The 12,177-nt window shown below is 52.7% G+C and overlaps 1 protein-coding gene across 7 annotated transcripts in view; it reads right to left on the bottom strand.

Annotated features, from left to right (window-relative positions):
* The window catches only part of UBE2F (ubiquitin conjugating enzyme E2 F (putative)), a 53,252-nt gene that overhangs the window by 38,359 nt on the left and 2,716 nt on the right, over window positions 1-12,177 (bottom strand). For 5 of the 7 annotated variants that reach the window (XR_003416238.2, XM_053216020.1, XM_027046425.2 and 2 more), the window contains exons 2-3: window positions 10,039-10,172; window positions 167-196 (exon numbers count right to left, since the gene is read on the bottom strand). Coding sequence is in view for 6 of the 7 variants with exons in the window: in XM_053216020.1 (XP_053071995.1) it covers window positions 167-196; window positions 10,039-10,156 (148 nt within the window). In the remaining variant the exon portion in view is untranslated. The remainder of the gene's footprint in view (window positions 1-166; window positions 197-10,038; window positions 10,173-12,177) is intronic. The other 2 variants (XM_027046432.2, XM_027046444.2) reach the window with 1 other exon arrangement.

The raw sequence follows: 12,177 nt of genomic DNA, 5'->3' as shown, positions 1-12,177 counted from the left end.
CTCTTATCAGAGCCCTGAAAAACTTCCACCTGTTTGCACAAAATTAAAACTTATTCCTAACACACAAAACCAGGCTCTGGGCTCTGCAAGATTATTGCAACGTAAAAAGCTTCTCCGTGCAGTTACCCTGCAGCATTTCCGGTCTGAATGTGGACGCTGTACTTACACGGTAAATTAGCCTCAAGCTCTGCAACCTCTGTGGAAACAAAGAGACCGTCGTTAATATCCATCAACTCTGCACAGAACATCCCTGCTCTAACCTGGCAACTTCTTCCGGAACGCCGCGGAACAAAACAGACCGAAGTAACTGAAATCTACACTTGGTCTACTGTTTAAGACTTCAAGCCGTGGAATCGCTTTCAAATACACAAAGGGACTTGCGGGATGCCGGCAGATACGGTCACAGGCCCTTGAAAACGTACTTGGTATATATGAAAATACTTTAAAATTCACATAGAAATCCCCCATAGGTAAACGGTCACTGGAGTCTTTTTGAAAGTCTTGTTCCCCCACACACAGGAACTGCTGCCCTTGGAACGTGATTTATATACGCACCTGTGTCTCTTCTGGTTCTTTCAGACCTGTCTTCCCATGCAGGCTTGCCCCGTGTGTGCTGCAACTTTTCCAGCGAGAGAAAACTCTGCCTCCTGCCAGGGTCTGCTATCTGTTAACATCTTGCGACTGCCCAAGGAGCGGGGCTCGGTGCCGCAGTGAAGCCCGGCGCCCCTCTGCTGGGACAAAGCTGCAGACACCCCACTCCGAATGCTAAGAGCGGAGCTCTGGGGATACCCGGAAAGAAGCAGGCAGGCAAGTCATCGGTGCCTCAGACACAACAACGTGCTCTGGGGTCCTGGGGGCACAGAGGCCCCCCACCCACTGTGGAGACTAGAGGAAGGAGGTCTATGGGCCAGGCTTTCAAGAATAAGTAGAATTAAGTCCAGCAGAAGAGGAACGAAAAGGTTTGCCAAGGAGGTAAGTTAGTGACGGGCAAGAGCATGGAGCACAGACTAGCACAGGAAGGAGAAGGTGCGCAGGGCAGCCAGAGCGACGGGCACAAAACGGCAGAGCAATGAGAAACCAGGAGGGCTCTGCACACAGCCTGGAGTTCTCAACTTGAATCTGCAGAAATAGGGAGCAGAGGGTCATTTCTACCAAGTTTCCAAACTTTCCTCAAGAGGACAACTTCAGAAAGGGCAAAGTGGAGGTCTGGTGACCTATGACACGAGGCGGCCAGGGCCTAGCAAAGGCAGGGACAGTCAGAGAGCCTGAGAGCACAGGGTCTGCCCGCTGTGTGGGGCGGGGGGGGGTGGGGGGGGGGTGGTCCGAGATGGCACCGAGAGCTGAGCTGCTGGGGAAGTCCTGGGAGGAAGAAGCTGCAATCCGGGCGCACAGCCAGGGCCAAAGAGACCCCGTGGTGACGCCACCTGGACCTCATGAGACTGACAGGGGAGGCTGGCAAAAAGAATGAAGCTCGGCAGAGAGCACAGAGTCACTCAGGACAAACAGGAGAAAAACGAGGAGACACGTGGGGAACGTAAGTGATTCAAGAGACAGACTGGTCCCAGGGAAATGAGGCCCCGGTCGAAGCCACCGGATGCGGATCGGACCCCGCTGAGGGTCCTCAAAACGGCAGGAAGGCAGGTGGCAAGATGGAAACCAGATTCCAAAAAACTAAGAAGTAAATGGGGGGGCCAAAACACAGAAGCAGTGGGTAGGACAATTCGTTCAAGTGAAGTGTGGAACGGTGGGCAGGGAAGGGACGGGGGCGCCATGACCTTGGGAAGCTGAACACGGAGCGCGTCAGCGGGAAGACGGGCAGGCAGACGGGTCCACCCTGAGGCTGAGGGCTGGAGGCCCACAGGCCTTTAGTATCAGCTACTTGAGAATCTGGGTACAGACAGGCGGCCCGCTAAATGTGTCCACTCTGGGCTCCAGGTATCTGGAATGGGCATTCAGAAAAGTGGAGTGGGGCAGAGATGGGTGGAGTGAGGGAGCGGAAAGGTGCTCACGTGGTTCTACAGTGTTCTGTCCAGTGCCCTAACCGGGGAGAGTGTCCTCACTCCTGAGAAAAGGAGCAGATCTCTTCAGCGGAGCCGGGCATGGAGAGAGGAGTGACAGCTCATTATCGTCTTGCTGTGATTGGAAAAGGAACAGGTTCTGTGGTGAGGTGCAGGCCTGGGAAGTCTCTTTTCCTGGCCACCTGGCGTCATGGCACATTTTACATTTAAAATCCAGTCACTTGATAAAACGTAAGGATAATCCTATGAACATTCACTATCATTTTCTTCTAATGAGCACAGTGAACTTTGGTTTCGTCTTTCTGACTGGCCCGTTCTCACTGTCCTGGGGCCAGGGCACTCGCTAAAGAAAACCTCGAACAGCAAAGGCGGGCCGAGGCCCAAGTGCTACCCGCTCCGAGGACACCAATACCAGGCCCTCCGAGGCCCTCCCAGGGCCACACTCCGCTCTGGCGGCTCACACAGGGCATTCGTTTTATCAAAAAAGTGTACATTTTAACAAATGAGTCATTCATGTTAATCACTTCAAAATAAATGTTACCTGGGGGCGCCTGGGTGGCTCAGTCGATTAAGGGTGTTAAGCGTCTGACTCTTGGATTTCGGCTCAGGTCATTATCTTACTGTTTATGCGATAGAGCTCACATTAGTGAGCACAGAGCCTGCTTAGGATTCTCCCTCTCTCTCTCTCTCTCTCTGCCCCTCTCCTGCTCACACATGCAAGCTCTCTCTCTCAAAATAAACATTTAAAAGAATAAAATACCTACATAAAATGTATGTTTTTAAACTGTATTTACATATTTTATTACACTACCATTTAGCTTGTTGCTAAGAACTTACAAGAAACCGTCCTTGAGGGCCCTCATCTTGAGAGACTGAGGTCGGAACTGGCTTTCCCCGGCAAGCCTATCCCGTCTAGTTGTGAAACTCTGGTAGTCCAGTGTGCCCAGAGGATCTGAGGAGGAGGGGGCCACAAAACGGAAGCAAAATGTCTAAGGCGGCCGTCTGGTGCCAAGGGTTGGGGAAGAGCGAGGTCAGGACGCAGGAGGACAGCAAGGCACCGACCAGGGGCACGGTGGTGACCGAACAACAGAAGCGGACCCCTGCACCACCATGATGGGGTGTTGGGGCCAGAGGCCTGTGTCCAGAGGAAGCCCTACTGTAGAACAGGAATCCTCCGGCCTGGCTGCATATAGATCACTGGGGGAGTTTTCTGCTGTTCTGCCCACTTATCAAACAACAGCTTTGGTGAGGCACAATTTACAGGAAAACAGACCCACTCTAACTGTACGATTCAATAATTTTTAGTTAAAACCTGGAGTTGTGCATTCGTCACCATAACCTAGTACCTGCTCAGCTTTTACCACTCCTAGCCCTATGCGGACCCACTACACCAGGAGGTGTACGTGGGGCCCAGGCCTCTGAATGTTTTACCCTCCCCAGGTACAGGAAACCGCCACAGGCTACTTGGCCATGCTCAGATATTCGCATGCAGATGTTTACACAGATGGATTTGATAACTTCACGTTGTAGTCTAGAATTTCAGCTCCAAAGATGAGCGTTATGCTTCCATTTCTAGGTTCGGTGTCACTCAGTCAAGGAGAGTGGACAAGGGCTGGGAGAGCCCCACCATGGTCAGGGCCGCTGCGAGGTTTTGGTCCAAGCGCAGGCAGGGAGCGCAATCTTGGGAGCACGACAATTTCAATCAAGATGCTCAGCATTTTAGCTCAGCCTAGTGCAGTAGATAAAATAAGCCACACACTCCCATGGAGCTGTCACAAATGACACAGTTCGTCTACACTTCAAATGATGGCAAATAAGAATTTATTAACATCAGTAGTCATACCTTAGAATCTACGTACAAGAAGTCTACGGCCAAAGAAATGAGCGAATTGCTTTACACGTTCGAGAGGCCTCTTAGCAAAGCGGTGGCCCTTCCCTGCATGACCTCACTGCCTGCAGGACACTACCCCTACCTGTAAAATAGCAAGACACTCAGCTATTTTTAACCTGCTGAAGTCTCGCCTGTGCCAAGACGCTAACCCCTCTACACCTTACTGGCCCTACCTTTCATCTTGCACAATTCTGTGGCTGCACAACTTCCTCTGAAAACTTAGACTCTTCTCCTTTCTAACTAAAAAGCAAACCACAGAGCCCACTCGAAGCATGCCTGCACTGAAATATCAGATTACAAGATCCACCTCATGACCGCGGTGGCCCTCACACGGCACATACCCGCCCCTTTCTGCCACAGGCTGCTTGCAGCACAGCGCTCTTATTGTTTCCACACTGCCTGCCATTCAAATCTGCACACTCTTCATGGCAGGGCTGTACGGTGTGACCCAGCCCTGCAACCCTAGCACTCGGTCTGGGGCTTGGCACACACACGTCGCTCAGGAAATGCTTAACGGATAAGCACACTTGCCCGAAAGCTGGCGGTGCTCCTGGTGCGCATGTCCCGAGAGTGAGAAGCCCTTCTCCTCACGCAGTTAGGGACCAATGCATTCCCAAGGTGCTGTGGAAGTGTGTTCCCCCTGAGTTCCTATGTTGAAGCCCTAACCCTGTCCCCACATGTGATGGCATCAGGAGGTGGGCCCTTCAGGAGGCGATCAGAATTAGATGCGGTCATGAGGGTGGGGCCTTCACAATGGCATTAGTGCCCTTGGAAGAAGAGACACCAGGTGCCTGCGGGCCAGGAAGGGGGTCCTGACTGGAACCGAATACGCTGATGCCTGGATTGTGGACTTCCCAGCCTTTGAGCCACGAGAAATAAATGTGTGTTGCTGAAACCACCCAATCTATACTATTTGCTTACGGCAGCTTGAGCTAAGACAAAAGGTCAGTCACAGACGCACGTGGTTCTTGGCAAACGCCAGCTCCAAGCCCCATCAGGCAAGGCAGCTGGGCCGCCCCACCCAGTCACCCAGTCAGCGATGCAGCTACCTCCCAGAAGCCTCGATTACCTCCTTCGGCCTGAACCACTACCTCCGCGATTTCTTTGACCAGAACTTTCTCTCAGCTTCCCGCCTGTCTTCATGCACTGAGCACCCCTTCTGCGCTCTCAGCATCCACACGCAGTGCCCTTATCTGGGAGACACCCGAACTAAGGGCATCAGCTCTCCCAGAGACGGCACCACCCGCACCCAGGCCTGAGGACCCCACGGACCCTCACCTCTGCCCTTCCGCTCCGTCTAGGGCCCTTCGGCAGCACACTTCGGAGTGTGGGCCCAGAGCACCCACGGTCCCTTTCACACTCAGGCCGCAACCCGGAAAACCAGCACAGCTGCCGCAGCAGAGACTGGTATCGATGGGAATGGAGCCCAAGGCCCCCACCACCCCCACTCTCAACAGGAGTGGACAAGGGCAACTTGAAGCCTCATCCGCCTTCCACAACCCTCCCCGCCCCCCTGGGCTACCGGGCCCACCCACGTGGGGCCACCAACCTTGCTGGGCAGCTTCAATGGTATTCTCGGGGCCAGCTGCCTTAGCTCCATGTTAGCGGGACTCCTCCTTCTAGGCCACTGCTCTACTTCTTAAAATACATACTGTAGCGGGGCGCCTGGGTAGCTCAGTCGGTTAAGTGTCCGACTTCAGCTCAGGTCACGATCTCCACGGTCTGTAAGTTCGAGCCCCACGTCGGGCTCTGTGCTGACAGCTCGGAGCCTGGAGTCTGCTTCGGATTCTGTGTCTCCCTCTCTCTCTGTCCCTCCCCCCCCCCCCCCACTCAAAAATAAACGTTAAATAAATAAATAACACATACATACATACTGTAGTTCTGCTGAGTACTCTGCCAACATGGCAAGCCCAACCCCGAGCCCACCCCCAGACTCCTGGGCAGGGCCTGGCATGGCGACAGCAGCTCTGGAGAACAATGAACGGTTCTCTTTCCCCCACTCTTCCAGGAACTGCACTGGATCGGGCCTTCCTATCCCATCCCATGACCAGACTGCTCATGTGGACACAGCAGTTCACCTGAGGCCCCGCGTGGCACCCCGAGGACACATCTGCACCCTAGACCCTGGGGAACACATGCAGGTGGGTGGCCAGGCCTCTCTGCTCCAGGCCTGGAGCGTGGACAGCCACACAGCACAGCCCCAGAAGCAGAAACCACCTGGGGTGCGGGGGCTGATACGGATAAAGGTGCACACATTCATTCTGTCTTGTTCCCCTAATTCCAGGACTGACCCTGAACTCAGCTCAGTCCAAGTCTCCACACTGAACAAGGACTCACAGAGGTGAAAGGTTCCTGCTGGCATGCCTGGAGCCTCTTGGGGTCTTCGGGGGTCACTAACAGGCTGGCACACAGCTGGACTAAAATGTTTGTTGAGTGAAAAAAGGAAAGAACACAAAGACACATATGATCCCATTGTACAAAAGGGGCTAAGCTTCTGTCGGATGAGACTCTAGCTCAGTGGGCCCATAAAGGTCCACCAGGAACTTAGTCCCACCTGCCCTGTGGCTAAAAACACTGGCCATGGTTCCCCAGTTCGGCCCAGACCTGCACAGATCTGACACGCTCTCCACAGTGTCCCCAGGTCCTAGGATTCAGGGCAGACAGCAGCTCCCAGTCTTAGCCTGGAAATAATTGTTCTGCAGCCTCCAGGGGCTGCTGCTGCTGCTGCTATAAGCATCACCCCAGTTCCAGCCTGGAGGACGTCCCTGACAGTTACCCATGAGATGCGGATGAAAAGGTGGTATGACCAAGGTGCCAGCACAGGAGAGGCCCCCCCTGGCCGGCTGCTCCCAGGCAGGCTTTGGTTTTTCCAGGGAGAGGGACTCCGGCCTCCCAGAGGCAAGAACAGGAACAAGAGCCTCAGCTGTGCAGCCACAACTGGCCCTGCCAACCTCTGCTCTCTCCCACCCATCCGCTCCGCCCTACAGCCATCTGCACCAAGCCACATCCCAACCTCTGGGCGACAGGATTTACCCCCACCCAGCCTCCCCCCACCATACATGGCTGTCTGCACATGGCCTTCAGCTCTCAGTCCTTCTGAGAACTGGGTGGGCTGCACAGACTCCCTGACTCCAGGCCACAACCCTCTCGGGGCAGCCCCCGGTGGACAACTGATCAACACAGAGCAGGAAGACCTGACCGTCTCGTCTGACTGGGGACAGCTCCGAAGGCTGCACCTGCCGAAGCAGGGGCTGTCTGGGGCCTTCCCCAAAGCTCCATTTCTTATTCTGCCTAAGCCTGCCTCCTTCCTTTCCCTCCACAGGTATCAGTCCCAGCGACACTGCTTCCTAACGCTCCTGCTGACAAATTCCGCATTCCCAGGAACCCAGCCCATGGCACCGACTCGCAATACGCTTTTGTGTAACCTAACGATCCTCATGAGTAACATTCTCACGTGAGTCCAAGTCACAGCCCAGGACGACAGTCTTACTGAACTCGGACGCCCGACTTCTCTCAAAGTTCCCAGAGGGGGCCTCCCCGGCCTCCCCTAATCACCCCCCGAGTGCCCCAAAATGCTACGGACTCCTGGACTCCACACACCACTTCCACCATCAGAAACCTGCAGAATGAAAACCTCTGCCCCACCCGGCCAAGTAAAGGAGTGCCCTAGGTGCAGACCAGGCGATCAAGGACCATCAGAGCACCCTTTAGTACGCACTGGTTTTTCACAGCCCCCAGTCTCAGGTCAGGCCCACCCCTGCTCTCTACCCACCCTCCACCACAAGCCCAAACTGCTCACCCCTCAGCCAGCCCAGCTTGGGCCAACAGCCACCTAGGGCAGACAGAGGGCAGGCCACGTGAGGGGTGTTACTGAGCCCTGCTACCCACAACTACCCCAGAAACCTGATCATCACCAGTGTCGTAGGAGGATGGAAACAGGTGGCCTCATGAGGTGGTTCTTTCTGCACCTCTCTCTGATGAGTCTCACAAGGTCAAGGACCTTAGCAGGGCCCTGTAAACCCTGTCAAAGACATCTGTCATGGGAGGTGGAGCAGAATCCAGCTTTGTGGGCCTCAATGGGCCCCTCTGGGCTGCACTGGGTCCTAGAGCCATTTGAGAGCTGGCAGGTGAATCCCTGAGCAGGTGCAAGGTGTGCAGGAGCCTTTGCACCCCCCCGAATGCTCTTTTCAATGGACCTGCACTTCTGCTCATTCAGATCTTGCTTGCCGGGTCTGCTCCCCCAGCGCCTGCCCCACCCCAAAACGTGGGTCTGGCTCTCCTGCTACAATAATACAGTTGTAATCTGGGCAAGTTTTTTAACCTCTCTGAGTCTCAGTTCCTCAGCGACAAAATGAACCACCCACCTGGCAAGGCTTAGCAAAAGGTAAATGACAAGTGCCTTATAAAGTGTCCAACGGAGGGCCTGGCCCCATGTGCCCAGTGTAACAAAAGCTGTTATGAACCATGACAAGGGATACAGTGAAGCAGCCGGCACAGTCTACTCGTGGCTTCCCACCTGCTCCTCCTCAGCTAACATCTGGACCTTCCTCACTGTAACTCCCAGGCGCTAAAATACTCTCCACTTGAGGACAGCGTCAACACCGCTAACCCCTTCCTCGGTTTGCGTGGCTCCTGGCTTCCTCTGCAGATGGAACCCTTGAGCCAGCATCTTGGAAAGAGATTCAAGTCCTATCAGGCCCATCAGGTGAGGAGCCGCGTCCCGCATCCCACCTGACTCCCGCAGCGCCATCACAAATTCTGAATTCAATCTGACGGCATGGGTAGAGTATCAAAACGTAAAAAATGCTTTTTCCTCCATCGTTACCCCATCATCCATCTGGCCGGATAAACCCGAGCTAAGGCAAGGGGCGGGAAGAGTGAGGAGGAGGGCACCGCTGAAGACTCCCTGAACCTGACGCCTTCCTGGCCCCCACTCCCGCCCAAGGGCAGCGCTGATTCGCTTCTGAGAAGGACAACAGCGCGTTCACACATCCCAGCTCTCCTGCCATTAGGTCCGTTTCAGGACCTATGAATGCCAGTAACCTCACGGGGTCTGCCTGCTGCAGCGTGAAAACAGGCAGTCCTAACTGTGTGGCCCTTCTTTGCTTCCTAGCTCTACACACTTAAATGCAAACACATGCCATAAAGTAAAAAGTGCTGCAAATTCTAAGCTTTTAGGGCAGGAACTATTTCTTTCTTTTTTTTTTTTTTATATGTAATTTATTGTCAAACTGTTTATTTCCATACAACACCCAGTGCTCATCCCAAAAGGTGCCCTCCTCAATGCCCATCACCCGACCTCCCCTCCCTCCCACCCCCCATCAACCCTCAGTTTGTTATCAGCTTTTAAGAGTCTCTTATGCGTTGGCTCTCTCCCTCTCTAACCTCTTTTTTTTTTCTTCCCCACCCCCATGGACTTCTGCTAAGTTTCTCAGGATCCACATCTTCTGTAGTCTCACGACCCTCGGAAACTGTCTCTGCACCTGACAGCTATAAGTCTGTTCGAAGACTGAACGCAAAAGTTCCGTACCAACACGGGCATATTCACAGACACGCACACTCCTACACATTACACAAACCCTTCTCCAAAGACGAGAGTTCCAGGCCACTGTTATTAACTCTGTGAAGAGAACTACTTGGTACAAGGCTCTCCTCAGGCTGTGACTTGAATAAAGTACAGAAGGATGCTGAGAGATTACTGAATCCCACTCCCCCCCTGTACAGACCAGAAACTGGTGCCGAGGTGTGGGAGAGGGACCCTGGAGCTTCTTGTGATTGAGCACAAGAAAGGAAGGGACTCCCCGGCCCCACGCACACCAGCCAGACAGACGGCACCGGGACCAGTCCTGGGCCTGCTGGCCCCCCAGCACCGACATCCTTCCGCTAGCATGCCGGCAGCCCCTGCAGAGCACAACCCGAGTGCGTGAGACACGCCGTGCTTTCTTGCCGTCGGCGTTCCTGCAGTGTGTGCACAGTACAAAGTCCTTGGAAGTGACAAGCAAGCACATCCTTCAACACTTTCAAGTAAGTATTTCTATTCAGCAACAGGCCACATCGCATCCCAGAAGAGCCTCCAGTCAGACTTCATTTTGTTACAGGATAGAAAACAGCTCACATGGATGACATCACCTTTAACAAGCAGCCTGTCTCTCACAGACACCCTCCGAGTGGAGTCGGAGGCCGTGGCTGACGTCCGGGACCCTTTGAGACCGTCGTCCCGCTTCAGTTTGCTCGCAAGCGTCAGCATTACTGCCACCTTTCCCCTGAAAGACAGACCGAGGGCAGGGTTAAGGACACATCTCTAGACAAAGACTGGAAGCCGAAGACAATACAATAAGGCGGCTAACAGTTTCCTAGAACTTCGTTACAGAAAAACTCAGTATGTGAGGTGCGCTCCTAAGACTGGATTCCTTCATAATCAGTTTGGGAAATCTCTATGCTATCCTGTATAAGTCTGATTTCTTAAAGCATTAATGAAAATTTTAAAGAGAGAGCCACGGGGCACCTAAGCGGCTCAGCTGGTTGAGCGTCCAACTCTTGATTTTAGCTCAGGTCATGATCTCATGGTTTATGAGTTCAAGCCCCAAATCAAGCTCTGTGCCAACAGCTCCGAGCCTGCTTGGGATTCTCTCTTCCTCTCTCTCTGCCCCTCCCCTGCTCTCTCTCTCAAAATACATAACCTTAAAAAAAAAAAAGAACTTAAAAAGGAAGAGCCACGCATTTAACATTCACTGGACACCAGGCCTTGGGATGTACTGGTAACAGGGCTCCCCCTGAGCTGGTGGTCGAGCAGAGCCTCCACCAACGGGTTCCACGTGGGTTCACCACCACCCACCGGTTAAGTGTGCCCTTCCCCGCTGCACGGCCCGTGCACCTGTGGTGTGGCCCCACAGTGTCCGGCCCGCTGCAGACTTGCGGGGAGCATCAGCCCTGATGAGGGAGCCACGCAACGCTTTGTTTTCCTTCTTCCTCTAACAAAGGCGTGGCTGGAACCTTAAGAACCATCTCTGCACTTACTTATGATGTGTCTTATTTACATTTTTTAGGCAGTATCAACATGGATATTAAGTTATAATTAATGCACCAAACTGGATTCTCTTCACTGGCTGCTTCCAGCTCATCTGTGTTTCAGGCACCCCCACTGAAAGCTCACTGGGAAGGACAATAAAGATCAAACACAAAAATTGGTCACCAGCCCAATATTTCCATAATTTCCTTTGTTACTTTAATATTATTTCCTTTCAATACCACTCTGATTGTTTTCAAAAGAAAATTACCTAAAACTTCCAAATGAAAAACTTGACCCAAACACAAAACTTTTAGTTTCAGGCCAAGCTATTGAATGCCAAAATAAGAACCGCCCCCCCCCCCCCGCATTGGTATTTGTAACCATTAAAAAAAAAATTTTTTTTTTAATGTTTATTATTTTTGAGACAATACGAGACAGAGTGCAAGCAGCGGAGGGACAGACAGAGGGAGATACAGAATCCGAAGTGGGCTCCAGGCTCTCAGCTGTCAGCCCAGAACCCAGCGCAGGGATGGAAGTCACGAACTGTGAGATCATGACCTGAGCCGAAAGTCAGACGCTTAACCGACTGAGCCACTCAGGCGCCCCTATTTGTAACCATTTTTAACCCAGATTCCTAACATAGCTTTTCACACCATCTTCTGTGTACCTCCCCCTTCTCCAAAGACTGGTGGATTTTATTTTCCATTATTTGTACCATAAAAAAAAAAAAAAAAAAAAATACTGAATAAGATCTTCTGCATTGTATGTGACCTACACATAAACACACACCTAGCCCCTTTAAGAACCATTGGTCTAAATGCTTCAAAAGATGGTTCTATTACACACAGGGTTCACAAGCTCCTAACATTTCAAATCTGGAAAGGATTTCTCCCTCCAACCCCCAATTCCCACTCTTTTTTACTGATGTGGATCCTGTGACAATGGGGGCCCAGGAACGGCCTAGTGTGGGGCCACTCAGCTGCTAGGAGCACTCACGGAAGAAACGTTAGTTTCCCTCTTGGAGATGATGAGCACATTTCGGTCTTGAGTGTGGTGACGGCTTCAGGGCTGTACGTGTACGTCAAGACTGATCTAACTACATACTTTAAACGTGCAGTTTCACGTACTTCAATCATACCTCAATAAAGCTGACACAAACGCGAAAAGATACCAACACTGGTTTCTGCATTGCCACCTGACCACACCATCCCCGCAGGTGAACCTACACAGCAGCCTGGACCATAACCACCAAATGCACA

Source organism: Acinonyx jubatus, chromosome C1, assembly GCF_027475565.1.
Source record: "Acinonyx jubatus isolate Ajub_Pintada_27869175 chromosome C1, VMU_Ajub_asm_v1.0, whole genome shotgun sequence".
NCBI classification, from domain to species: domain Eukaryota; kingdom Metazoa; phylum Chordata; class Mammalia; order Carnivora; family Felidae; genus Acinonyx; species Acinonyx jubatus.
This window is presented reverse-complemented; position numbering and strand designations above follow the sequence as displayed.